General features: G+C 29.2%; 8 protein-coding genes and 1 long non-coding RNA gene across 17 annotated transcripts in view; 5 read left to right on the top strand and 4 right to left on the bottom strand.

Annotated features, from left to right (window-relative positions):
- The window catches only part of LOC126926553 (cyclin G), a 46735-nt gene extending 45317 nt beyond the window's left edge, over nucleotides 1-1418 (bottom strand). The window contains exon 1 of one of the 2 annotated variants that reach the window (XM_050742921.1): nucleotides 1250-1418. The gene's annotated coding sequence lies outside the window, so the exon portion shown is untranslated. Of the gene's footprint in view, nucleotides 1-202; nucleotides 389-1249 lie in introns of those variants that run through there. The other variant, XM_050742922.1, reaches the window with a different exon arrangement.
- A 1387-nt stretch (nucleotides 1419-2805) lies between these two features.
- On the bottom strand, nucleotides 2806-4445 carry LOC126926560 (putative glutathione-specific gamma-glutamylcyclotransferase 2). Its single transcript, XM_050742932.1, has 3 exons — nucleotides 4355-4445; nucleotides 3910-4115; nucleotides 2806-3486 (listed from the first exon to the last, which is right to left on the bottom strand). The coding sequence occupies exons 2-3, from the start codon at nucleotides 4042-4044 to the stop codon at nucleotides 2947-2949; spliced, it is 675 nt and encodes a 224-aa protein (XP_050598889.1). The 5' UTR covers nucleotides 4045-4115; nucleotides 4355-4445; the 3' UTR covers nucleotides 2806-2946.
- A 31-nt stretch (nucleotides 4446-4476) lies between these two features.
- LOC126926540 (WD repeat-containing protein 6) lies at nucleotides 4477-9843 on the top strand. 3 transcript variants are annotated; one of them, XM_050742877.1, is made up of 14 exons: nucleotides 4478-4695; nucleotides 4825-5002; nucleotides 5092-5265; nucleotides 5328-5472; nucleotides 5554-5802; nucleotides 5875-6289; nucleotides 6357-6503; nucleotides 6587-6996; nucleotides 7091-7273; nucleotides 7346-7857; nucleotides 8081-8523; nucleotides 8708-8873; nucleotides 8978-9067; nucleotides 9648-9843. In XM_050742877.1, the coding sequence occupies exons 1-13, from the start codon at nucleotides 4629-4631 to the stop codon at nucleotides 9030-9032; spliced, it is 3144 nt and encodes a 1047-aa protein (XP_050598834.1). In that variant the 5' UTR covers nucleotides 4478-4628; the 3' UTR covers nucleotides 9033-9067; nucleotides 9648-9843. The 3 variants fall into 3 exon arrangements, with proteins under 3 accessions (XP_050598835.1, XP_050598834.1, XP_050598832.1); XM_050742875.1 differs by lacking the exon at nucleotides 9648-9843 and adding an exon at nucleotides 9416-9512; XM_050742878.1 differs by lacking the exons at nucleotides 8978-9067; nucleotides 9648-9843 and having other exon boundaries at nucleotides 4477-4695; nucleotides 8697-8845.
- Nucleotides 9107-10134, top strand: LOC126926562 (trafficking protein particle complex subunit 5). Its single transcript, XM_050742935.1, has 3 exons — nucleotides 9107-9470; nucleotides 9534-9843; nucleotides 9930-10134. Exons 1-3 carry the CDS (start codon nucleotides 9304-9306, stop codon nucleotides 10026-10028), a joined length of 576 nt encoding a protein of 191 aa, XP_050598892.1. The 5' UTR covers nucleotides 9107-9303; the 3' UTR covers nucleotides 10029-10134.
- A 147-nt stretch (nucleotides 10135-10281) lies between these two features.
- LOC126926565 (uncharacterized) lies at nucleotides 10282-12247 on the bottom strand. Its single transcript, XM_050742939.1, has 4 exons — nucleotides 12227-12247; nucleotides 10988-11208; nucleotides 10530-10673; nucleotides 10282-10466 (listed from the first exon to the last, which is right to left on the bottom strand). Exons 2-4 carry the CDS (start codon nucleotides 11123-11125, stop codon nucleotides 10398-10400), a joined length of 351 nt encoding a protein of 116 aa, XP_050598896.1. The 5' UTR covers nucleotides 11126-11208; nucleotides 12227-12247; the 3' UTR covers nucleotides 10282-10397.
- Nucleotides 12248-12626: 379 nt separating this feature from the next.
- LOC126926554 (cathepsin L) lies at nucleotides 12627-15811 on the top strand. Its single transcript, XM_050742923.1, has 7 exons — nucleotides 12627-12794; nucleotides 13814-13925; nucleotides 14296-14448; nucleotides 14522-14725; nucleotides 14922-15127; nucleotides 15190-15341; nucleotides 15431-15811. Exons 2-7 carry the CDS (start codon nucleotides 13830-13832, stop codon nucleotides 15649-15651), a joined length of 1032 nt encoding a protein of 343 aa, XP_050598880.1. The 5' UTR covers nucleotides 12627-12794; nucleotides 13814-13829; the 3' UTR covers nucleotides 15652-15811.
- On the bottom strand, nucleotides 14960-15970 carry LOC126926567 (uncharacterized). Its single transcript, XR_007714679.1, has 2 exons — nucleotides 15832-15970; nucleotides 14960-15366 (listed from the first exon to the last, which is right to left on the bottom strand). It is a non-coding gene; the product is annotated as an uncharacterized LOC126926567 (long non-coding RNA).
- LOC126926541 (codanin-1) lies at nucleotides 15938-20353 on the top strand. Of its 3 annotated transcripts, none has more exons than XM_050742881.1 (10): nucleotides 15938-16115; nucleotides 16643-16937; nucleotides 17024-17300; nucleotides 17386-17546; nucleotides 17622-18218; nucleotides 18278-18505; nucleotides 18609-18971; nucleotides 19051-19216; nucleotides 19308-19576; nucleotides 19647-19787. In XM_050742881.1, exons 2-10 carry the CDS (start codon nucleotides 16656-16658, stop codon nucleotides 19665-19667), a joined length of 2364 nt encoding a protein of 787 aa, XP_050598838.1. In that variant the 5' UTR covers nucleotides 15938-16115; nucleotides 16643-16655; the 3' UTR covers nucleotides 19668-19787. The 3 variants fall into 3 exon arrangements, with proteins under 3 accessions (XP_050598838.1, XP_050598836.1, XP_050598837.1); XM_050742879.1 differs by having other exon boundaries at nucleotides 15940-16115; nucleotides 19668-20353; XM_050742880.1 differs by having other exon boundaries at nucleotides 15940-16216; nucleotides 19668-20353.
- Nucleotides 20354-20490: 137 nt separating this feature from the next.
- LOC126926551 (latrophilin-like protein LAT-2) overlaps nucleotides 20491-27928 on the top strand; it is an 81358-nt gene continuing 73920 nt past the window's right edge. Inside the window, exons 1-3 of one of the 4 annotated variants that reach the window (XM_050742914.1) lie at nucleotides 20491-20552; nucleotides 21113-21507; nucleotides 25117-25314. In XM_050742914.1, the coding sequence (XP_050598871.1) occupies nucleotides 25136-25314 (179 nt within the window). In that variant the 5' untranslated portion in view covers nucleotides 20491-20552; nucleotides 21113-21507; nucleotides 25117-25135. Of the gene's footprint in view, nucleotides 20553-20899; nucleotides 21006-21112; nucleotides 21508-25103; nucleotides 25315-27928 lie in introns of those variants that run through there. The other 3 variants (XM_050742913.1, XM_050742911.1, XM_050742912.1) reach the window with 3 other exon arrangements.

Genomic DNA, 27928 nt, shown 5'->3' with positions numbered 1-27928 from the left:
ATCACTTACTACGAGATGCATGATTTGAATTACATTATGGGTAATGACAAGATATAAAACAATAATGAAAGATATAAAACAAAGGAAATTGTTTATAAAGAGTTTGATCCTCGCAATTTATGAAGAATTAATGTATGTACTTAACGGAAAAAATGTTTATGTTGATCAATGATCAATTCGTTGTTAGTAACAAAATACATACTTATAATATTTTCCCATATATAACAGCAAATTAATGTGCACACTTATCATTTATTTTAGACAATGTGGTATTATGAAATCACAGAATCATCAAAAATCTATAGGTATATATTGTTTTTTTTCTTTACGTAAGAGCAACGAGCTCCTACGAAGAGCAAAGCTACACTCTATATAATCGCGTATTCGAATGATACTGTTAATTCGCATCTACTATGTGAATCGTCATGGATGAGCGATATCCGAATTACTACGAATATGCACGAATTTAGACGAAGTTAACTGTAAAGCAGTATTAAGACCAAATAATGTATGAAATCTTCGGTTAATAAACGAATTTAATTATTTATTTGCAAATGATAGAATTTCAATGATCATTTAAATAAAAATTAACAAATTATTTCAACAAAAATAAAAATGTATATATTCTAGATAATGAGCAATAAAAAATAACTTTATGAAAACATAAACTGTAAAATGTTGAATGCGAGTCTGTGGAATATAGTTTTTATCTTTTATATTTATATATATACATACACGCGACGCGCGCGCACGCAAGCACACACACACACACAGAGTAACTCATCTTATTTTTGCTATATTTGACACGAGTTTATACAATTTATCATACTTCATTATTAAATAAATTTCATAGCGATCCACATTTTCTTTATCTAATCGTAAATAAATGTTATGCTATTTACTCTCAAATGCCAAGAACGATAGAGATCTCATTTATTCCTGTCATTTAATTTGTAGAAAGAAAAATTAGATTTTTATCACAATTATTTGTTATATGTAAAGTTCCAATTTTGTAGGATTATCAAAAGCTTTATCATTATCATCTTAACTAATTTATATTATATCATATAGAAGACATATCATAAATAATCAAATAATTAGAAGTACATATACACAGTATGTATATTCGTCGAACTCTTTCTCTGTTCTCATTACCACCATTTTGTTTTAGTTAGACATTTGAACATATATTTTATAAACACTTTGTGCACTACAATGATATTTATAAAAAAAAAAAGCAAAGATTTACCCGGATGCGTCCGAAACGCTGTTACGTCGATAGATCACCCAATCTTGGCTTTTTTATCGTATTTGTCGATACGGATAGGAAACAGATTCACGAACGAACTATTCCGTTTGACAGTTGTTTTAACAATAAGAAATGGCGAAGTCATGAACGTTCAGCTGATCATTACTAGTTTCTAGACGCTCATGCGTAATAGTCCTTCCATAAGCGTAAATCTCTCCGCGAAAAATTTTAAATATGATGTCACTATATTTAGATAATTTATTATCTTCGTTACAGTTATATTATTTCGAATAATTTTCATTAATTTTAGAATTGAATGTTCTATTTATAAATCTAGTTTGAATATAGCATTATTTCATAATTTTAAATTTAATGTTAGGGACGGTATTGGTATTAAATAATATTAACATGCAGATTAATGACTGTGCCGTGATATAGGAGCAGAAGACAGCACAATTACGTAGCATAGGAACAAAAAAAGTGAGGATTTCCGTAGATAACTTTTTGACACCCGCTTTCGAAGACGAGAGGCTATTTTTAAGTTGGGACATTAGCACTTAGCATGATTTTGTTCAGCAATGGTAACAATGCCTGCAATTTTCTATGATTATCATGTTTTCAATAGTCGAGCGTGCAATAAATGCAAACATTTCCGATGGGTAATTTACCTAATTGTAATGGCCCGATTGGTCAAAGATCACTCTAAGAAACTTTCGCGACCTTTATTTAATCACCTAGAAGCCTTATGTTTCGTCCAAATATCACTCACCCTTTTCCCCCAAATATTTATATCTATGTATATGATATTTTATTTTATTGTAGCAGTATTAACTTGCTACTGGATCTTAAGTTTATATGTTAAATTTATTAATATTTTACTTATCTTATTGTATCAATATCATTGTGTTGCTAAATATTAGAAAAAAATAGATGATAAGATGTAAAGACCAAAGCTTCACAAGGTCTGAAAGGAGAAACAAGATAAATAATAAATAATTAATAGTAATAATAATGTAGATTAATAATCTTGATTTTATTATAATACTAAAAATTTGAAATGATGCACATATATGTATTTCAGCAATACGTAGAATATTTTTCTTAAAATCTACTGATATAATCATTTTATTCTTGATATTTCCTTTCTCAATATTACAGTTAGGAACCTTAAGTATACATAAGTTATTAGTATATTTTTGTAGTATCAGATGATTTAATATAATATAGAAAAAATTTTTTAAACTATTAGTATTCCATAGATGTAGTTTATAAGTCAGCTTTTAATTTTTACATTTGTTATGCTACTTCATTAGTTAATATAATATATATTTATATATGTATAAATAGTAAACAAGAATGATTTTTGAATACATTTATACATTTTATAAAATGAAGCTTTTTACATTCATTCATTCTTATTATGTACAAATTGATAGATATTTAAACAAGAATACTATATGGTAATATATTATAATAAAAATAACATCCCTTTCTTATTATACATTCCTATTATCAATTATAGATTACTTTTATTTATATTATGTGAAGATATAAAATTTCATACTATACAAAGATTTTATTTATTTTTTCTAATTACACAGATAATACAAATAATTTGCCTATTTTCCAAAGTTTTAAGTACAAACTTTTGGTTACATTATTCAGCTCTGAAATATATTATTAAAGAAATACATTTCTTATCCATTCTCACTATCACATAAATTTTTATCCAATTTCATTTCCGTATTTTTTTCTTGCTCTAACATTTTCACAGTTGTCTCAAGTGTATATAAATGTTCATCATTTATACCTGGTGCTATTACTCGCATCGCAGATGCCAAATTATATAAATATTCTGTATTTGTTCCACTAAGACCATGAGACACTAATATCTGTTTTGCTATTGTATATATGTCCTCTACACCTGCATAATTTGGATTATCTTCACCACCTATGTAAATTGTAATATAAAATGGCATATTTTCTGAAACTGATGATAATAGTTTTTTATTTTTAAGATCATTTGGAAAAGTATTATTTGTTAAAGAATATGGTGCAGTATTTTTAATGGAATAAGATGGATAAAAGAGAACACTTTTTCTTTCATAACCTCCTTTTTCTCTGTAATCCAAGTGTTTTACTACTTTATCTATATTTTGGGGTGATATTCTATAAGCAACACCCCATACTTCATCATTAGGATTATCAGAATTAAGTAATGTTACAACACGACCAGGCTATAACAAAATACCATTGTTTGTATACTTAAAAACTACATATTATACTTTACATAAAAGACAACATAACATGAATTGTTAATAAGTAATAAAATAATTTATATTTAATGTAATATCTAAATTTTTAAACACTATTTTTAAATAATCACACACATATCAAATTCTATTAATGAAGAAATAATTACAAAAATTGATTTTTACTTTTCTTAAAGAAAACTGATTAATCCATTAATTGCAAAACATTATTTGTAAAACACACAAAAAAAAAAAAAAAAAAAAAAAAAAAGAAAAAAGAAAAATCCCAAATTAATTTGAAATTTGAAATTTAAAAAACGTACATAATTTAATCGCAAATGTTAAAAGATGTTTTAAGTGAAAAAAATTACTTAAAGAAGTTTAACACACAATAATTATAATACGTACTCTACTAGGTATTCCTCTATGATCTATACTTTTCTGGTAAAATCTTCTGATATATCCTTTGATGTATCCAACGAGAATTTCTTCGTAAGGAAAGTCCGCTTTCCATATCAGTGAACCATAACCAAATACCCACATTATTACTTTTCTTGTTAAATAGTAATTGCCTTAATGATTGTTTGAACTTTTCATTTAAAATTATATTTTTTCTGTAAAAATATATAAATTCCAAGTAAGACAGTATTTCCTATTCTCCTAAAACATATTTAATATTGAATTCACATTAAATTATTAAGACGACAGATATATAGACTATTTAGTAAAAGTTTTAAAACAGTCAAAATATACTTTACACTAAAATTTTGAATAATGGTTTATGAAATATAATTATTTCGAATAAATTTATTGTTCCTTCGACATTACGCTATTTTTATTATTTAAAAAATACCTTTTTCTAATTTTTTGTCCAAAATAATTTTAAATTAGTATGTATATTGAGAGAAATTATGAACATCATATATGTACATAGTACACAGTACATATACATATTTAATGAAAGTATATCAGGTAATCACGCGAATGTTCAAATTTTCGTGTGTGAAGAGAGAACGAATTTTGATATTGATTTAAATGTATAAGTTTTAATGTCTATTGACGAACAAATGATTTTATTTTGATATACGGTTATTAAAAGTATTTGATAGTAAAACTTAATATTTAAAATGTTTTCGAAATTTCTATGTACCGATGTACTTGCCATTCGCTGTGTTGATAATTTCATTTTTGTAGGTTAGTATCATACATGTAATTTTTTCACAATAAATAAAAATTATAACCAAATCTTCATTTTTCTATTTAAACAGTAATACATATTTATATTTTGTAATTTTTATAATTTCCTTTTCAAATTGTATATAGGTATGGGATGTGTACTATATATTTTTAATGCCAATACATACAAATTGGAAAAAAAAATAAATTGTCTTTATCCATATAATATACATGGAATTGTTGAGGGTCCTAATAACAAATTAACTGTATTTGGTGCTAACTATTTTTCTACATATAAAATTTACCATAAACAAGAAACATTAATGTATGTTCAAGTACTATACATATAATATTTGTTTTATTAATTATTATACTTTATTTATCTATATACTCATAGGAAAGTATATATTTTAGAATTGAAGAAGATTTTAATAAAAAAAGACTTAATGATTGGATTGTGGCAGCAGAATGGGTGATATTTGATGAATGTGATTATCTATGTGTTCTTTTAGCACACAATAATGTTTGTATTTATAACATATCTAGTGAATGCTCTCAAAGCATATGTTGCGAAGAAAGATGTATTCTGTATCCTTATATTTATATATTTAAACAAAGTGTTTTAACATTAATCTTAACTTTATTATTAGATATGCTGGCTCCATGTTAAATAACAGTAATAGAGATCTAATCATTTTTAGTGGAACTGTATATCAGGAAATATTGATATGGCAAATAAATTATACTTGTCATTCTAAAATATCTCCAGTTTTACATCGTTTACAAGGGCATAATGTTCGTAATATATTACCTAAAGCAATATCTTTTTTTATGCATTATGTTAAAGTTTAAGAATGCAAATGAACTGAATTCTAGGGTGTAATCTTTTCAATCACATATGATATAGCTACACAAATTATTTGTTCTACCTCAGATGACAGAACAGTCAGATTATGGAAAATAAGTAACAACAAAAGTAAAGACTGTAAGCTTACATTGGAAAGAAAATCAGTGAATACAAATTGGAAAGAAATTAATATAAAACTAATGCGAACAATGTTTGGTCATACAGCTAGAGTGTGGAAATCTATTATTAAAAATGAAATTTTATTTACAATAGGAGAGGTATATATCATTCTGTATACATAGTAAACAATTGATAATAAAGATTATTTATTTTCATGTTCATAATCGAAGGATTCTCTTATATGCATCTGGTCATTGGATGGTAAACTACTTAACAAAATTTGTGCTCACCATGGTGCTGCTATATGGAGTATTGACATATCAAACGATAATAAAAGTGTCTTCACTGGTGGTGCTGATGGTGCAGTTTATGCATGGCCTTTTGTTAATGATTATGTTCAAAAAGCTGTATTAATACCAAAAGTACATACATGCACTTTGCCAAAATATGTTTGTTACTTAAGAAGTGGTAACCTTTTAATTTTTGATGAAAATGGTACTTTATTTATATTTAACAATTGTTATAATAGTCTGCTAGGGTCATTGTATTTAAAGAAATATAGTACATATTGTGTTATGGAGGTTTCTTTATGCCACACCTATGTTTGTTTTGCATCAAGAGATGGATATATAACAATATACAAAGGTAAAGTAATACTAAAGATTGATAAAATTGCATTAATCGTTAAGAGTATTGTACATAACGATTTTAGAAGTTGCAGCTAATAAAGAATTACAACAGATTATAGAAACAAAGATAATGGAATCACAAATATTTTCTGTACACTGGCTAGGAGATAATAAATTAGTAATTTGTGGCCTCAATGGAATTTTAAAAATATTTAATTTTACAGAAGGAGGTATATTTTATGAAATATAGAATAATCTGTTGTTTAGTAAAATTTAAATTTTCATTAATTTTTACAATTTTTATTTTATACAGGATTAATTAATATAGAATCAATATGTTTGTTACCATATAGTCGAGAACGTTGGTTAACAGCGGCTGTTTTATATGAAGGACTATTAGTGTGTGGAGATAGAACTGGAAATATGCATGTATTTGAGCTTGAAAAATCTGTATCATATAATGGAGCAAATGTACCTGAAGCAAAAAACAAACCTATCCAAACTTTTGTTAAAGTTCATGGAAAAATTGGTATTCAAAATTTCATAATTTCGAATTCAAAATTAATATCAACTGGTCGTGATGGAATGTTAAAGTTTTATGAATTAAATAAATATAAAAGTGCAAAGTTATTATGCGCTTTACATAAACAAAAGATGCCAATGGATTGGATTAGCAGCCATTTAAAATCCTCTGATGATGTTCTTATACTAGGATTTAAAGAGGTACATACATATGTATTTAAACAGATGTTATACATATATATGTACATACATATTTTCTTTTACATTTTTTATCTTTTGTCGTTATTATTTATAGGTAGAATTTATAATATATAGTATGTCCCACCATCGAACTTTGATAAGAGTTCCTTGTGGTGGTGGGCATAGATCATGGGATTGTATGTTACAAAATGAACTTATTACATTTGTATATATTCGTAATAAGCAAGTATATATATCTGATTTTTCATTAACTTCTTTGATGTTGCCGGTTTTATTGGTGAGTAATTTCTTCATACTGAAAATTTTATACTTTTTCAGAGGAATTAAAAACATTCTTTTAAATTTTTAGAATGGTTTCCATACAAAGGAAATATACTGCATCAATCCAATATCAAAAATTGGTCAGTATAATATTTTCATATCTGGAGGTGAAGATAGTACTCTTCGCATTAGCTACATCTCAAGTACACTGATGAAAAACAATCTCACTTTTCAAACATTGAGTATTTTTGATGGTCATATCTCTAGTGTTAAATTTATAAATTGTTTAAATTTACAAACTAATCTTCTTTACAATAAATATCTCATTTTTTCGGGAGGTGGAAGAGCACAGTTAAAAGTTTGGGAAATTGATATAAAAGATAATAAAACATCCTTACAAAGTACAGATATTTCTTGTCATGACATTACATCTCACATGTTGTATGGATTTGATCGTTATCATAAAAAACAGTGGAGAGAATCTAAATATTCTTATAATATGCAACCCGAGAGTCGATATATGGATATTGAAGTTTATCATTGCTCTATAAATTTACATTATATATTGCTCTTTGTTGCTTGTGCAGATGGATTTGTAAGGTACATTTTTTGCTTGATATTTATGAATTTACAATGTAGCATCTTATATAAATATACTTGTGCATATGAATATTCATAGAAATATAATTTTAAATTAATATTCATAGAAATTACTGTATTATTCGTAGAAATATATATAATCTTTATTTTTTGTAATACAAAATGAATTTTTGAAAATTAAGGTATTTTTCTATTCAAATATTTACTTAAATATTACTTGCAGAGTATTTTTGTATGATATTACTATGAAAAGTATTTCACTCAAAGCACATGTAAAGTGTGTGGATCGTTGTATAACAAAAATAACTGTTTTAACATATGATGAAAAAATAATTGTCTTAACAATGTCCACTGATGGAATCGGTCGATTTATTGATTTCACCGATATTATTTCAAAGACTATAATATGCCCACAAATTGAAGAACAAGAATTTTACAACTGTAAAAATATGTTCATTGCAAAGTTTGATTTACATCAATCTGGAATTAATTCATATGACCTAAAAGTGATTGAAAAAAGCGAATATTTGTTAGCAACTGGTGGTGATGATAATTTGTTTAATGTTATTTGTTTTAACGTTCAGTTAGAGAGTAAGAAGGAAGAATTACATATTTCATTGTTATCAAAATGGAGTACTGCGACTGCACATGCTGCTCAAATTACAGGTATGTTTACAATTTTTATGTCAGTATATATTTTTAAATAATGCTTAACATTATTTATATTTATTCTGTATTTGTTAAATTACAATTAGAAAATATAAACGAATAAAAATAAAATAAAGTAAGCTAGAAATGTAAATAATTTATTGATAAAAGAATTCAATTAATTTGAAAAGATATTTTCCAGGAGTAATATTTCACGAAAGAAATACAATTTTTAGCGTTGGAGTGGATCAGCAAGTAAATATGTATCATTATGATTATAACAATAGCATTTTATCTGTAACATTTTTGAAGAAAATCTTTACATTTGTAACAGATGTAAAAGGCTTAACTTCATGGTACAATTCAAAGTATGTTTATTGCTTCTATGATATTTAATTACAATAATCTGCATTATTATGTTTTAACGGATTAATGTTTAAATAATATTGGCATTAAAATTTAATTGTTTTAGTGATGAATCAGTCATATGTGTGTATGGTAAAGGATTTGAGATATTAATTCTCTAATGTGAAATATATATTATAAAAAACAATGATGTCAGGTAATATCGTTTCTTGAAAATTTATTAATAAAATAGCATATATATATATATATATATATATTTATATTTATTTAGTTTTATCATTTTCGCTTAAATAAGTAATCCTGTTTACTATCACCAGATGGCGAACCTATCAGATAAACTTAATTTTTGCTATTAATTCGATTGTCGTGTTAAGTTTGTTACTGTTTATAAGAAAGTGAAATATTACTTTAGATATTAAATATTTTATAGAAATGACAAGTATTACAATATCAGCAGTTCGAACACGAACAAGTATACTTGATAAATCATTAAGTAAGGGAAAGGGAGAGGTTAGCTTGAGTTGTTTCGCACTTCTGTTTTCAGAACTTGTACAATACTGCCAAAATCGAGTTTACACCGTACCAGAATTACAAAATAAGTATGTAAATAATCAAGTTCATTAAAAATTCTTATATACAAATGTTTTCTATTCATTGGTTAGATTGGCAGAAGTAGGTACAGAGGTTGGTCATAGAGTAACAGACTTACTTGTTGTACGGGAAAAAGGTGGAAAGCGCGAGATAAAATTATTAAATATTTTATTATTTATTAAAAGTACGGTATGGAAGTCATTGTTTGGTCGTGAAGCTGATAAATTAGAACATGCAAATGATGATGAACGGACTTACTATATCATAGAAAAAGAAGCACTAGTAAATAAATTTATATCAGTTCCAAAAGATAAAGGAAGTCTAAACTGTGCTTCTTTTATTGCTGGTATAGTTGAAGCTATCCTTTGTGATTGTGGTTTTGTGAGTATTAAATTTTTGTCAATATCACTATTTAAATTATAAAATTATTTGGGTAATGAATTAATTGGAAATATTTGCATTTATAGCAAGCAAAGGTCACTGCACATTGGCATAAAGGAACAACATACATGGTTAAATTTGATGATGCAGTTGTTGCTCGTGATAAACAACTCGAAGATCGATAATTAAAGACATAGGAAAGAAATTAAAAGTAATAAGATAAAATTTTATATTCCAATGCAATTAAGAAATGAATATCTTTGAATTAAAAATATAAAAAAGAATCCCTTAGTTTTGTTTGTGGTTGATTTAAATTATTTTTACACATTATAAACATTTCAGCATTTCATAGTAATTTTCGTTCGTTAATTGAAAATGGAATCATATGTGTGAAAATTAAATGCCAGCAAATAAAATGACATGTACATAGTTATAGCATTTTATGTTTACTAATGAAATACTCATTTTATATTTTATTGTATTAGAGTACAGGGACTGACATATATATTGTAAGTTTAAGATCTACAAATATACAATTGGAAAAAGAAATGTTATTATCCAAATTTAAATTCTCTATCAACATATGCTACTTGACCAGTACGATATAAATGGTCTTCATCTTCCTATAAAATAAAAAAAATTTTATGTTCATGGTATACTCATTAAACAAACATTTAATAATATACCTTCACTTTCTTGAGAAATCTTCCACTAAGATATATAGCTCCAATCCACGCAAAACCAAATACTAAATGTGGCAGAAACTTTATATTTGAAACATAATCATGGTTATGTCTCAATGAAATTAATCGTTGAACTGCACTATCCACCTATATTAATTAATTACGTATTTAATACAAATATCATAAGGTGTTTTAATAATTAACAAAATTGATATTAAAGTGATTTTTAAGAATATGTTCGTGTAATTTATATAAATGAGAAAAATACAATACTTGTTACATAATTACATTTTTTGCATAAAATTATGAGACTATTCCACAATTAAATTAATAATTACCTAAAATAACTAAGCATACATTACATAATTAGATATGAATCTAAATGAGCTACATTTTTTCAGATACAACGGAAATTATTATTAAATCTATATAAGTAAGGTTAACAAATTTTCAATACATACGGGCATTACTTGCATCGATGGGTTGAGAACTTCTTTTAAATATTTTTGACGTAATTGAGTTCTTCTCGCGTATTTCCATTCTAGTATTGATCGTTGTTTTGGTGATAAATCGTAGGATTCTATTTTCTGTGCACACATCTTTTCTAGCAGAAAATTTGCACTGTTCAGAAGGAATACGTGACAAATCGCAAAAACTGCTTAGGACTCTTTGTAACTGTAACCTGCAACAGCGACATAGACTACCTATACTTTTGATAAATATGTATATACATACATATATATATGTAGAATCTATATCTAGAATTTATGTTAAGGAAGTCTTTGATGAACAGTTGTTAATATGTATGAACTAGTTATATGTTAATGAACTAGTTGTTAATATATATGTCGCGTGCCGCTACAACTATTTCTTTTAAGGAAAGCTATAGAATTACTCCATGCCTTTGTTAGGCAAAACGTCCATTCCTTGACCGCGGCTACGTTCGACGACTGGTTGTCGCCTCGAGCCCAAGCTCACTATAAATCTACTATCACTCATAAATCTCGAACAAATACAAGTTATGGCTATGGTAGAATCTAAAGTACAGTATAAGGAGTTTTCTCAAAGTTCCAAAGGGAAGGTTCCGGTATCCTTCCATCTCCGACATATATAATATATATAATATTTAATACATGTATGTGATATATAAATATAATAATATATAATAATACTTTTTAATTTTCTGATACGTACTATTTTAATTAAATTTAGAGATTACGTTAAATTTAATATCTAGAATTCAATTTAAGTAATAACACGTAAGTAAAAATGGAAAGTTAATCATAAACATATAACTACATAATATTTATAATAAACTACGTATATATCTGATTTGTACAAAAATGATTAATAAAAATAAATAAAATAATTATTAATTGTTATATGTATGGAATAAAAAGTAACAATAAATAGTAGTAGTAGTAGTAGTATTAGTAGTTTCGCTTAATGTATTGGACTTTCGTCCATGATAATCTTAAAATTAAATATACATTTAGCGATAATTATACTTTATGTCTGTTTTACATTATCGCTTATTGACATATTATTTATTTAGAATTACTAGTTAGATCTACATTACTATTGTTTGTAAAAATAGTTTGAATAGTTAAATAAACAGTTTAAATAGTGTCGATGAAAGATTATAAAGATTGAATATAAAGAATGCGTAAACATTGTTTGCGATAAAATATATTACTCACATATAGATACATATGTTGAAATTGGGTTGCTACATTTATCAAAATCACATGACAAATGACAACTGCAATGTATTCTGGAGGATCATATTCAAATCGATTTACATAAAATATCCGAACGCGTGTGAATAGATAAAAATTATCCGATACTCTATATTCCAGTAATGCCAATGGTTTGAAATTTTATTAAAACTGTGTTATTAATTTAGTTATTACATAATAAATGTATAATATTATAAAAAATATTAAATAATAAATTAAATAATATTAATAATGTTCTTATTTTTATTATGAGTCATATAATATCGTGATGGACGCGGAAGTTGGAAGTTGGAAGTTGGGAGACGTTATCGCACAACAGAACCAATGATGAATCAAGTAGTAGAAGGGGAAGCTATAGAATATAGAGAAGAGAGAGCGCTTTACATTTGCAGCAGTCTAGCTAGGAATCTGAAGTCTGGGAGGTCGCGGTTACTATTGGTTAGTGACCATTCTGAAATAACGGGTCATACCTACGTTGTGTGTATCAATTGTTTTGCGTCAAATAGTCTCAGCAATTAAATTATTCTTGGTAAGACATTTGGAACTTGCTTCGTCGTTTATGTCATTAATATTGAATCGTAATTAGACATAACTATAAATGTATATAACTTATACATTATTGTTATACTTTTCAGGAATTATATTTTACGACAATATTTGACATTTCTTTCATTCATAGTTTTTTTTTTTTTTCTTTTTTTTTTTTTTTTTTTTAAATATGTAACCTTATCCTTTTTTGGACAATTAAATATTTCATTTTAATCCGAGTATTATAAAATTATACTGGTTGCGGAAATCCATTTACATGCCTGTCGCAAAAAGATCGTGCTTTGTTCGTCATATATTAGGAGTTAGAGAATTGTTTCTTTTTGTACTTTGTCATATGATTAATTTGAGATGATTAATCAACACTCATTAGTAAATGAGTAAATGAGATCACAAGTATGTGATGTCGATATAAATATATCGACAAAACATTTGATATGCTCCTGTTACACAGAATTCCAATTAATGACTATCATATTATATCTTTGTTCGTATGATGACAATGATAGATATAGCGTATAATTTTATGCGTAGTAGAAATTTTTGTATACAAGTAATGGTAAATATCGCGGAAATACATAGGTCAACAAAATATGTAATTATATATTTTTTATAAAGAATAAGGATTTTAAGCGTAGGATTTTTGTATGATTTAAAAATTTCCTTTCTTATTGTCATTATCTAAATTTTTATTAATAATTTCATTACGTAAAATTGATTTATATTTTCACTTTGCACTATTATCCGTATAAATACTCCTTTTAATATTTACATATTTTCGATAACAGACAACACAAAGACGTCATTTTATTAAATGAAATTAATGATTGATACAAATATGGCGCTATCTAGATTTTCAAATTTCGACTTTTGTTTTTATAAACAGTATAATGGTAGAAAACATTTGATACAAATTTAGAAACGATCAGAAAGATTAGAAATAAAATGTATAGAAGATAATATATTTTAATAAAAAATTTAATTTGTATATATTTTTTTCAGATATAATTGCAAAATCATGAAGCTGTTTCTGTTTTTAATTGTAGCAGTACTTGCTACGGCACAAGCTATTTCTTTTTTTGAATTGGTTAATCAAGAATGGACAACATTTAAGGTAATTAAATACATTGCTTTTATGAAAAAGGTTAATAATGCAGTAATAATTTTGATATATCTTGTGTAATGCGTTAAAAATTTTGTCTTAAATTGAATCAGTTATATTGTTTAAATAAGAAATGTCCCGTTGTATATGAAATGTATCTGGTCTGCAGTTGACCTTTATCAGCATATATATCTCTATGTGCAGATAAAGTATTTTCCTAGAAATAAATATGATCATTTGTTTATTTTTATAGCATAATATTTATATCACATTCTAAAATATTTTAGAGTATAAAACAACCTTTATAATAACAATAACATAAATGATTATAAATTACGATAAAATAAAGAGATATACCTTTTATTGTATTATTCATTTTTAGATGGAACATAATAAGGTATATAAAAGTGATATAGAGGAAAGATTCAGGATGAAGATATTTATGGACAATAAACATAAAATAGCTAAACATAATGGGAATTACGAAATGAAAAAAGTTTCATATAAATTAAAGATGAATAAATATGGTGACATGGTAAATAAATTGCAAAATTTAAATAGCTTTATATTACGTATATATATTGAAAATTGTATAATTTGATTTTTAGCTTCATCATGAGTTTGTGAATACGTTAAATGGTTTCAATAAAAGCATAAATACTCAGTTGAGATCTGAGAGATTACCTATAGCAGCTTCATTTATTGAACCAGCAAATGTAGTGTTACCAAAGACAGTAGATTGGAGAGAACATGGTGCTGTAACTCCTGTCAAAGATCAGGGACATTGTGGGTCATGCTGGTCATTTTCTGCAGTAAGTTTTGTGACTAACAGTATACAATAGTTTAGATATCAATAATAATTCAAATAAAAAAATTAAATTATAAGATATATATTTAATGTTTTTAATAAATTTACTTATTGAATTATTTATTAAAAAATTAGAATTAGAATTGTAATATATTGTAATCAAGTTTTAATGAAATGAATCGATCAAAATCATTGTATAGACCGGCGCATTAGAAGGACAACATTTTCGACGAACAGGAATTTTAATTGCTTTAAGTGAGCAAAATTTAATTGATTGCTCTGGAAAATATGGCAATAATGGGTGCAATGGAGGACTGATGGATCAAGCTTTTCAATATATTAAAGATAATAAAGGTTTAGATACAGAAGTTACTTATCCGTATGAAGCTGAAAATGATAAATGCAGGTAAGTATTATAAGAAAAGATTTTTTCCTAGTTACTATGATTAATTATTTCATAATGTGTAGATATAACGCAGCAAATAGTGGTGCCCGTGATGTTGGTTATGTAGACATTCCTCAAGGTAATGAGAAAAAGCTTAAAGCAGCAGTTGCCACTATAGGTCCAGTCTCTGTTGCTATTGATGCTTCTCATCAGTCTTTCCAATTTTATTCCGAAGGTTTGTTTTATTATATAATTTGATGCTGAATTATGAATTTGAACCAATTGTTAGTTTATAATAAAGTAAATGTTATGTCTAAATTATAGGAGTCTATTATGAACCAGAATGTTCTTCAGAAAACTTGGATCACGGAGTATTAGCAGTAGGATATGGAACTGATGAAAATGGTCAGGATTACTGGCTAGTAAAAAATAGTTGGGGTGAAACATGGGGTGATAATGGGTATATTAAAATGGCTAGGAATAAATTGAACCATTGTGGTATTGCTTCCACTGCTAGTTATCCTCTTGTTGGATCTCAAGGATAGTTTGTTAAGAATTTTATGAATAATATTCTAAGATGCAAACAAAAAGTGAGAAAACGAAAATTAATAAGTATTTGAACATATCTAAGCTTCTATTTGTACATCAAAAAAAAGCAAATATACTTTTTTTTTATTAATTGAATAAAAGGAATGTTTATTAATATTACATTGTTTTAATATTACCTTTCAAAATTTTTATATATACATATCCATATATATCTATGAAGTGTCTTTAACACTAAATTGATGTGTTGAAGTTTTAAACGCAAGATGGATGCCATTGAATTAGTGTGTGCCGAGACTGCCAAGGCCTATGCATAAGTTGTTGCCATCACCGGTCACAATGTGGAGTGCTACGGCATTAATATATTCATGTTGTAAAATATAGCCTTATGTAAAAATTGTAAAATTTTTATCAACTAACGAATTATGAATGCATGAATCGATATTGTGCGAGTTTTAGTTGTGTTAGTATATTATATTGAAGCATATTTACAGTTTAAACATAACCTATTAGATTTCAAAATTGGTCGACGTTTATTCCATGTACATATTCGGTGATAAATGAGTACGTTTAAAAGATTTGTATAGAAATATGTTGTTTAAATACAATATAAATATTTTTTCTCTTAAACTGTTTACACGATATTTATAATTGCACATGCGATTGTATGTTTACTTAAAGAACTGTTTTTGAAAATTATTTTATACTTGTATAAATAAAATATGTTAACAATTTTATATTATTTATAAGGTTTATATATAAAATACTTCATCTAATAGTTTTTTTATTAATTGTTATATAACATTTATTTATTCTAATTGTTATATGTTTCTAAAATGTATCAATCAATGTTGAGGCAAATATTTTTATTTTAATATAAATTCTTGAATGTAATTGAAAAAATTAAGAAAAGATATATGTAACAAATTATCATTTCTTACAAGTAAAAGTTCAATTTTTTAAATATATACATTATTTTCTTTTTTGCAGCTACTTATACATAATGGGTGAATTAAATGTATGTTTTCAAATAGATACAGACAATCGCGAAAATTTTCCATCTGTAGCTGCTTTTCAGACATTTAAAAATCAAAGAGATAGTTTTTATGAGATATTTAGGATATGGGAAAAAAATCATTCGGTACCTGGATGGATATTTCAAATAGCTTTAGGAAGTAAAATAAGAACCATGTTGACATTACACAATGATGCTATAAATTATTATCATTTTGCAAGATTATTTAAGTCACAACTTTTGATTTCATGTATACAAAATAGGCAACAGGTAAGCTGGATTAATAAAATTATATGTTTAAATATTCTTTATTTTGCTTAGATACTAATTTTTTAGTTTGTCTTTATTATTTTCAGACAGAGGTAGAAGATGATGAAAGCATAAGTGTTTTAAAGACATTGAAAAATGTAAATCCGAAAAAATTGGATCAGCTTCAAAAGAGATTAGTAACTCCACAGCCTTCCAAAAATCAAATTACGAAACCATCTTTCCCTGGGGTACAAGAATTTTTCAAAGATTTTATATTATTTGCTTTTAATCCAATCTTTTATGTTCATCTAGAAAATTGTTTAATCCACGAGATAATGGAATTGAACGATACTCAGTTTAACAATAGTGAAATAGAAGATTCAGGTATTAATATATACATATAGCATTAATGTAAGTTATGTATTTCCATTTATTATTGATATAACTATATTATTTTCTATTGTAACAGAAACAATAGTTGATGAGCGAACACAACAAAATTTTATTACTTGTTTATCCAGCTTAAGGCTCCTTGCAAAAGTTTTAGGTTTTCTTGTATCATTACCATATAGGTCAGAATCAAACAATTTTAAAGAGTTAATAGCAACTCAAGTAGAAATTAGAAGCAAAGTAAGTAATAAACTTCCTGCTTTATATACTCTTTTATTATTAATAAACGAAATTAACCTTAAGATTTTTATTTAGGTTGTGCCAGCAATAAATTTACATGTTTGTCTACATAATGCAATAGCATTAGGAAAATTATCATTAACTGTACCTTGGATTGCAAAATACTTGGCTATGATGGATACTGTGTCTCTTCGTTTACCATATTATAAACAAATTTTGGAACTTTTATATTATATTTATAAAGCTGTAAATCATTTTGATTTTTCAACATCTGACAGTTTTATTTCTCAACAAACGGCAGTTCTTCTTAAATCTACTTTAAGTTGGTTATTTGAATTACCAAATGTTCCAAAGGATTTGTATTCTATGTGGCAAAAGATATATAAAGTTAGAGAATTGCGAAGTTTGAAACAACCTGATAAATATCATGAGCAAAAATATATGCTATTAGGAGAGTCGACTGTGTCTGTTACATCAACTAAATGTAGTTTAGACAAATTGGACATAATTAATGAAAGAACGTTGCGCATATGTTGTCCATTGGTTGGATTAAACGTATCTGTATCAAATTCTAATACAAATCTAAATAATTACAACTCAAATAAACACATTACACCAGTTTCTAGTCAACTTCACAAATCTGCTAAGATTGCAGATATAAAGCATTTAGAGGTAAGTTTATCGGTTAGACTTGTTTCTTAAGAAAAATTTTAATATTTAAATTTTAATAGTTGCAATTGGAAGAGGCATTTTTTGGCGGACAACCAGCATCTACTCGAAAAACTGTTGATTTTGTATCAGAGCGAGTTGCATCAACTTGTGTAAAACATATATGTAACACTTTGTTAATGGCCTCTAGAGAAACAAATCTGAATATTTTTAGGGAGATTTTGGAAAAAAAGAAAATCGAAGGACTACCTGAGAAATTCGGGGAACAACGTAACATTACAGATTTTAAGGTAGATTTTCAAATTTTCTATATTCATCGTAATACTACGAAATACTGTGATATTTAAATATATTTTTAAATTATCTAGCTAATTCATATATTATTCCATTTAGGCAATTGTGACAACTGATATGAATACATTGGCTACGAATATGTCTAAAGAACTGAAAGAGCAGTGCGAAATATCTATACCAGGAATTTGTGAATTACGGGTAACTAAATGTATAGAATCCCTTTTAGCGGAGGATTCGTTAACACCTGTGAAAGAAATTTGTGCTAAAATTGCTACGAGATTAGCTATGGAACGTATACATCAATGGATACAATCTCACATAGTGGGTGGCTCATTATTTATAAAAGATATGGAAGTTGAATTAAATAGATTTTTAAGGAATAATGCGCCACTCCATCCTATTGAAGAAAAGAAACATAACCCAAATGTTATGAGCCCAACAACTATCACTGATAACTTGAGAGTAATTATTTACATGCTTGATATTTCGTTTAATAGAGTAACATTAAAACTTATTAGTTTTTGTATTATAACTTTTATAGGAACTTATATGGGTTATACTTGATAATGGCGGTGATTCTTTAACAATAACGATTGTTTCAACTATATTAGATAATTTATATCAGACTTTAAATGAAAGAGCTGATTTACTTGTGGGGCCAGAGAAAGTTTTATATTCTCTTAGTACAGACTTTGCGTTATTTTTAGGTAAGTAAATATTAAGTTATTAATAATATATATGATTCATTATTAATTATTGTCATAATACGAAAAAAATCCTGGATTTTTATATTTGCAGTTGCTTACCGAAGTGATCTGTTTATTCCAAAAGTTCAAGAAAAATTTATAACTGTATGGGCAATGAATCGTTGTAAAACTTTGGAATCAGATTCGCCTATACATAGAATACTTAGTTCTAGAAACGTTATGCTCTTAGCTCAACCAGAAAAAGAAGAAGTTTGGACAGTGTTTGGAAAATTTATTAATAAATTAATAGAGAAGAATGTTTTAGATATTAACAGTTTTAGCGATCAATGTGTAGCTTTATTTAGACAGAACTGGCCTGTGGTAAATATTTTATTTTTCTATTACATATTAAAATAGATTATGACAATTATCATTTATATCAAGCTATCAGTTTCTGTATTTTTATTTATAGCCTATATTGAAGCATCTATCAAAATGTTTAATGGAAGTTATAACAGATTTCAAAGCATCAGATGAAACAACAGAGAAAGTAAAATATCTACTTGGTTGGATAGCTGAAACGTATAACGAGATAGAGTTTTGCAGTGATTACAATCCCATAGACTGATGTTCTTTTGATCCTTTATACTTATAGCTTCTTCGTGGGCTGATATACTGTATAAATTCTACAATTCTTGTGCATATATGAATGTAAATTATTGTACATTAATTAATTAATTTAGTAGGTGAAAGAGATGTATATTTAGAATATACAGTAATTTCGGAAATTGTTATTACGATATAGTTGTAAATCGATATAGCAAATTTCAGTTTATTTTAAAGTACATAAATTGTTGAACTTGCAAAACAATATCATAAATTTGAAATCTGGGATTTGATTGGTTCTGTATTTAGCAGCACTACTTATTGTTGATCATTGTATCTGTACATGTGCATTGTACATGTACATATGCACGGATTTCAATTTACTTATAAAATTACTTATCAAATTACTTTTAAATGTAACGTTATATACTCGTTTCTATGTTTGACATCAACTATTGCGTTTTAATGGATAAATGCGTATTTTGTAATTAACGACGAAATATTAACTTTTCGTATGTACGAAACGTAAAATAAAGAAAAATTCGTTTTTTATATTTTTATTTTTTGATTATAATCCTTGCATTGCCACCTTCCATTTTCCACACTTTTGATAATTGATCTATGAGTTCCTTTTTTTTCAAATACTTTTATTCCCCACTATTTCTTCGAGTGTATGCGCAACGTAGGATGCGCGAACGAGTTGAGCGCGAACAAATTTCGTTGCAGTTCGCCGCCGTTGCTCGAGGAGTTTGTACGTATCTTGTTGCTTCGTAATTTTTCATTAAATACTAGTATCGATGATCACGTTGCGTCAATCAGCAACGTGTTTTTTCGAGTGATCCTATCATTTTTTATACGTTTGTTAATTATTATGTAGAACAAAAAAAGATGTGCTTTCTTTATACAAATTCGGTCATACTTCAAACGAACGTAACTATTTATTGTCATTCATTTCAAATAACAGGTGATATATTGTAATGATTTAGTAATGCATTATCATTTGTCGACTTACATTGTATTATTTTAGACGCGTTAATGTGCAAATAATTAAGAAGAGTAATCGATGTCACTGAGAAATGAAATCTTAAATTTTTTAATATTTCTATTAGATAGATCGACCACTTTGACACATGAATGTCGGTCGGTAGCTTAACGAAACGAACGCGATATTTTGCAATAGAAGTCGCATCTTTTTTAATAACAGGTAAATATCTAGTGTTTCGCGGGATTTTCCTTCGTTGTACTAAGAATCTAAGATGTCGATAAGAAAAAAGAGAGAAAGGGAAAACGATAAAACGGTGATGTTGACAGGTGGTAGCATCGGAGTAGCTGCGTTCGCGTGTATATTTCGATCGCGTGTATTTACTCATTCGGTGGGTCGCTCGGTGGGTAAAGAAAGACGATCCTGTGCATCCAGCTCTCGCAAGCGAAAAGAGATTGATCGACCGGTGTCTGAGCGCGAACACGTTCTCGAGGATGCTGCTGCACACGCGGCGCAACCGACGAGTGTCGAACAATGCGGCCTACTCCAGGAACTTTCTTTCCTCCAAGAGCACCCGTTAATTCGAAGGAACACGCGATCTGCATTCTTGTAGCACGTGTTTACTGACACGTGGCTCGCTCGAGAGGCTGTCAAACGATCCATGGAATCGCGCAACGTCTGTCCATACATTTTCATCGAACCAACTATTTCTCCATCTCGTAAGGTAAGTTTCCTCTCCGAATGTTTGTTCTTCAATTGTTTTGATCACGTGATTTTTAATACGTATCGATGAAAGTAACATCTAGCCTGTTCTATATAATACTAATTAAAGGAACACGTTCACTTGAGTGTAAAATTACCGTGAATTGCTCTCGGGAGTAATTTCTCACAAGCGGATGCTGCGTCGAGAGCGACTATCTAATCGGATAGTTTATTATCCGATATTATTTATCATAATATTAGCGAAAATAACGATGAGTAAATATTATAAAGATAAATTTTTGCGAAAGCATTAAGTACCAGAAAAAAGTGTGCATTGGTGATATAGCAGGTCTGTTTGCAAGCTGTAACAAGCATTCTTGTGAATCGAACTGGAAATCAAAACGATAAGGTCACTACATTTAAATATCGAGTCCGCTCGGAAACCGGATAGAAAAATATACGCGAGACACGGTTTTGCTATCGTTGCGGCTATTAGCGAGCAGTTTTTTCAAAAATCAAACGACTTTGTCCATACACCACGCTTCTCCAAGGAATGGAGAATGGAATCTGTTTACGTTCTTTTGAGAACTCCATACCGTTCGAAAGAAATTTGTTCTCTCATTTTTGGCTTTTCGATGACGAATTCGCGTAAAGAAAAACAAATTGAGCATTTGTATTGTTTTCGTCGATGTTTAATCGATTTTAATGATAAAGATTGAAGTGAGGCGAAAATGTTGCCTTTTCGTCTGTTATACGTGATAGATTAGCTTGGTTTATTAGTAACGGTTACGCGTAGTTATAAATGCTCGCCATTACTAGTAACTTTTGTAAGGGAAGGCCGCAATTTGCGGCTGGTGGTGTCGAGCGCCATTTTGATTCACCTCTTTACAGGAAATTACCAGGCCTGTTTCAATTTGCCCCTCCCGCGACACGCGAGGCTCCATCACAAATTCAATTTTCCTCAGCAGAACCAGTTGAAAAGAATATTAGTCTGCTTCTACTTCGATCTAAAACCACTCGTATAACATTTTATTTCATTATTTTTACGCAAATATACGAGACTTATTGTAATTAAAGCCACGGTAATTCCTTAGATCCGTGGTATAAAACGTTATATGATTAATATCTAATTTACGCGTGTACAGGATATCGAGGGTCATAAATCTCAATCGGCGTTCCGCCTTCCCTCGCGCTTCCTATAGAAATCATAAATCAAAGCTTCTTGTGCTGTTATTACGTATTGGGTTGGTAACTAAGTTAATGCGTATTTTAAATAAGAAGGAAAATTCAACATTTTTGCTTAGAACTATAACTTTATTCAATTAGGTATTGTTCGTTTTTGTCGATGACCTTTTGTCATCTTTCAGGCAGTATCGTAATTCCATGTTCATAAAACTTCTGTTTCTTGACATAGCCAACCAGTTTTAATTTTTTTTAATGCATGTATGCTATACATTGACCTTCACTGCAATCTCACGCGTTGTGCTATGACGATCTGAATCGATAATGATCTTGATATTGGGTCTCATCAACTTCAACTGGTCGAGCAGATCGTTGAGCATTTTTCAGTGAAACATCACCGGAACGAAATTTGGCAAACCAATTTTGACACTGCCTCTCTTTCAAGGCTTCATTCCCATATATGGCATATAACTTGTGTGCTTGGGATGCGTTCTTGTCTTTTCGGAAATGATACAATAAAATATGCCTGAAATCCGCGTGTTGCTCTTCCATTTTTAAATTGGGATAAAAACGAAACTGAATAACTAATCGATACAATTTTTCTACTAAATTAAAGGTGGAAGTCCAAACAACAAGAAAAGAATATAGGTTAGGTGCTTTGAAAACGATGACAAAACAAAAGAATGTGCTAAGAGCATCTATTGACAAAATCCGCAATAACTTAGTTGCTAACCCAATTGATGACACGTAGATTACCTCAAAGATTCAGAATTTAATCGAATAAACACTTTATGTTACATTTCAAATAAAAACTGTATGTTCAAACGCATAAAAATTATATCGTTGCCCTTTGTATAGTATGGTTACGTTTCAGTGTTCTTAAACTTATATGTACAATACTGTGCGTAAGTATTAGGACATTTGATGCAATGTAGTCGAAATATTGATATTTTCACTGTATTTCCAATATTATGATAGAAGAATGTTTCTTAGTTATTAATTCTTTACTTCTTGGAATAAATGGGCTAAATTTTATTACAATTTTTAGAATGTGTTTGGAAGCAGATATTCTAACCATTTAAAAATCTTAATATCGAACAAATATACTTAATATCAGCTATTGTTTTATCGATATCCACTAACTGTATATAGTTGTCCGAGATAAGTTGTCAAAGGCGAAAATTAGATTGAAGAACTTTCTCCGAGGCGTATTTTATACATCTGCAATAACGTGGAAGTGTCCAAATGTTAATGCATGGTTGTCTACCTAGATATATTGTACTGTATCTTTAACACCTTGAATACCACACCAGTTTTACAAGGTTTGAACGTGGCGCCACGATGAATTTCTTTATTATGCGATATATATAATGTTAAAATATTACCCACAAGAAATATGTTACGGAGTATAATCACCATTAATGAATTTATCTCATTGAGGTCACCGGTGACCCCCAGGGTGCTGTAGTGCAATTTCGCTCGATTTACTTATTTTTTGCGATTATTAATTATCTCATATTGTTTCTTCGCGTTGCTAAATAATTGTTCTATGTTGTTACGTCCAGGGGCCTACCATAAACCATAATCCATCCCTCGGTCATACCTATTCGGACCCGCAATAATCCTAAAGAACCGTCACAAGATTTAGCATTTTTTACTTTACTGTCAAAGCCCTTAATTGCCATTAAACATCTTTCAAGTCGAAACGTTCGGTTATTGTTCGTTAAGGTAAAACACGGAAAAAACGTGTTTTTCCCATGTTCGACAGCCACTGGTGGGGGACGCGCATAATAGATGTATATTTCATGTATAAATAAAACTACTTTTATATGTTTTATATTGCATTAATTTCGTCACACCATTGTAATAACAGTGGTAATAATAACAAATTTATAACTATTGATATTTGTTCAAATTATGTATTTCTACTAATCTTGATGCGCCGGTCATCGGTGACCTCTACGGTGCCACAGCCAAGTTGAGTGCCGGTCACCGGTGACCTCCACGGTGCCACGACCAAATTGATTGCCGGTCACCGGTGACCTCCGCGGCGCCATAGCCAAGTTGATTGCCGGTCACCGGTGACCTCCGCGGCGCCACGGCCAAGTTGAGTGCCGGTCACCGGTGATTTCCACGGCGCCACGGCTAAGTTGAGTGCCGGTCACCGGTGACCTCCACGGCGCCGCGGCCAAGTTGAGTGCCGGTCACCGGTGATTTTCACGGCGCCACGGCCAAGTTGAGTGCCGGTCACCGGTGACCTCTATGGCGCCACGGTCAAGTTAAGTGCCATGGGGGTCACCGGTGACCCCCATGGCAATCAACGTGTTAAGAAAGAGTTGGAATAACTAGTTATTTGCTACTCTGTTATACTAATTATAAGCTACTAGTTATAAGCTACTGTGAAGAAAGTGAAAAATAGAATCAATAAATATATAGTGTTCTTGAATAGATGCGAGAGTAACGAAGAAATGGAGACACTTTACACGGGAGCAATTCACGGGTTTCCCCAATCGAACGGTGGACTGTCTAATGGAATATCTACGGGAATTGCCAGCTCGTTCGATCAAGACGGCGTGTTGAGTCTCATCGTCGTTCTAGGCGGAAGCTTGTCTCTGGTTGCTCTGGTCTTTGCCTTCATTACCTATAGGTAAGTCGATTGATATTGTTATTGCGAATAAATAGTCAGCGACATAACAGATTTTTCAAAAAGAGTCAAATAATTGAGTGTCATTGTTATCGATTGGTATCAATGGATACTGTACATTGTTCGTATCTTAACACTTTGCCAACCGAATAGGGAGATCCGCCCTCTGTGAAGAACATCGCTGCGTAACCGAACTGGGAGATCTCCCTTTTTGACTTTAGCAACGCGTTTTTTTTCTTTTTGTTGTTGTTATTAGTTATTGTTTGCGTGGAATTGTTCCCAAATAATTGCGCCACTTTTTCTGCTTTTATAAAGTACAGTATATAATAAGATACAGCAACTTAATGGTGTTCAAATTAATTAAAAAGCTACACTATCAGTTATGATTAAATAAAGTTATAATCGAACGATACCACACTATAAAGAAATATTAAAATGTATTATGAATTTTTAATTTCACGTTTAAGTCGCGTTATTTATCTTTAGTCACTTTTAATGTTTTCAATTTTGCCTATATTTTTGTATACTTTTAATATATACTTTTAATTTCATGTTTTGTATAAACAATATGTGAAATCGTTAAATAAAATCATTACCGCAAATATAATTAACCACTTAAATAATTTTTGCACTTGTTTGTTTCTTAAGTAGCGAACATTAGTCCTTAATACTTGGAAAAATGCACGGTTGGCTAAGTGTTAAAGGAAGATTTCGACAAATAATAGTTATTTTCTTATACTAAGAAATTATACTATAATATGAGATAATTAATAATATAAGGTATATTATAATATAATATAAATAATATAGGAGAATATAGTATATATAATATAAGAAGTTATACTAAATTATTATTTTCCAATCGGATTAACATGCTTGAAGCGTATTTGGCTTTGTGAACAGTTAACAATAAGATTAGGGAAGCTGATATAAACTTTATAATCAGGTATTCGCTATCGGAAATTGGATGGAAATGAAAAGGCGCGGTTTCTTTCTTTCTTTTTCGATGTTGGTTATCGATATCCCGAAACCCGATGACATAAAATAAAAAGTTGAGAAAATGTTGATCATGTTGAAGTATTGTAATCGATTTAATTTTAATAAATCGACGTTTGCTCGTTAACAGCGCGTGAAAAATAAAACCAGATTACTATTTATTAGAAAGTAGTCTTTTGTTACAAGCGAACATGCTTATTATTCAAGAATCGTACTGTGTCGTTAAATTGCACGGGATGCTTTAACAATTTAAATGCAGTGCTGTTTCCGCGCCATTGAAATTCCAATTATCAGAGAGATAAAATTTAACAAACGAAAAGAATCGAAGTTCTTTTTGAAAATCTTTCCACCTTATTTATTCCCTCTAATTTATCACTCGTTTAGCCATTACGTATAAAGTAATCTAGTATCGTGGTCGAATAGCCTAAGAGATATCGCGTGAGCCATAAACAATGTCGCGAGAAAGCCGAAGTGCCATCTATGTATCATCGGTCCTTCGACCGAATAGTTTCACGGAAAAAACCTATGTGACCCTGGCCATGAACGGTTGTGGAACACGTGCGTGGTGAGGCTATAAGAAAAAACAAAGGGAGAAAGACGAATTAACAGTCAGTGTGAGTTGAGAAGTCAGAGAGTGCGAATTGCGTTATCGAGAGAGTGTTGCTAGTGTTGTCGAGAGAGTGCGGTGTGCGTGAGAGAGAGCGTTGGAACCGTGGTGACGAGAGTTGTAAATTAACCATTTAGTTGTCTTAGTTATAACACGTTATTGTATTTAGTTCACGTTAAATAACCATCGTTTCCTGTTTAACCAACACCTGTTTAATCCATCTTTAAATAAAATAATAATAAGGTCCTACAGTAGCGAACTAAGGAACAGAGTTATTTAGTGATCGTGAAACGAAGAAGAAGCGTGTCCAGTCGGTTTGAAATCCAATTACAGATAGTTACGGTAATATAAAACCGCCTTTGTTCTATTTCACTCCCTATTTCAATCTACTTTCCATTGTGTTTCGATAGTCCGATAAATTTCAAAACCCTTTAGAAATAACACCAATCGCCTTTCTTTCTAAAAATCGTTCGCTCCTGTCGAATGTATCAAAAACATCGGTTTTGTTTCAACTTTGTTAGTTTCCATATTTCCCTCCCTCGATATCACGTATTTACTTCGATCCAGCGAATTTATCTCACAGCAGTCAAAACCATCGGCCATCGATTCCTCAGGCTATGTGTTTCGAAATTTTTCGGACCGTTGTACGTTGAGTTTCGTCTTGTTTGTTTATTAAAATTTTGTCGGCGCTCGAAACCAAGAATTTCGTTCAAGACTATTTCAAATATATATCATTAATTTCATTTCAACTTTGATCACGCGTTTAAAATAAAACGGTCATCGCGATGTATTGAAAATATTGGGTTGGCAACTAAGTGATTGCGGATTTGGTCATTAGGTTATAATGACAAAATCCGCAATCACTTAGTTGCCAATTCAATAGGTTAAGTTAAAAACGAGTGCGCGTTTAACGGAAACGTTACACGAAGTACACAATCTATGTTCGATCGATAATGAACCTGATCGAAAGTACTTTTTCTTTTTGTATTTCTCTTTTATAAATCGTTTTCACTA

This window comes from Bombus affinis, chromosome 18 (assembly GCF_024516045.1).
Source record: "Bombus affinis isolate iyBomAffi1 chromosome 18, iyBomAffi1.2, whole genome shotgun sequence".
Classification (NCBI taxonomy): Eukaryota; Metazoa; Arthropoda; class Insecta; order Hymenoptera; family Apidae; genus Bombus; species Bombus affinis.
The sequence above is the reverse complement of the archived record's forward strand: the minus strand, read 5'-3'. Positions and strand labels throughout refer to the sequence as shown.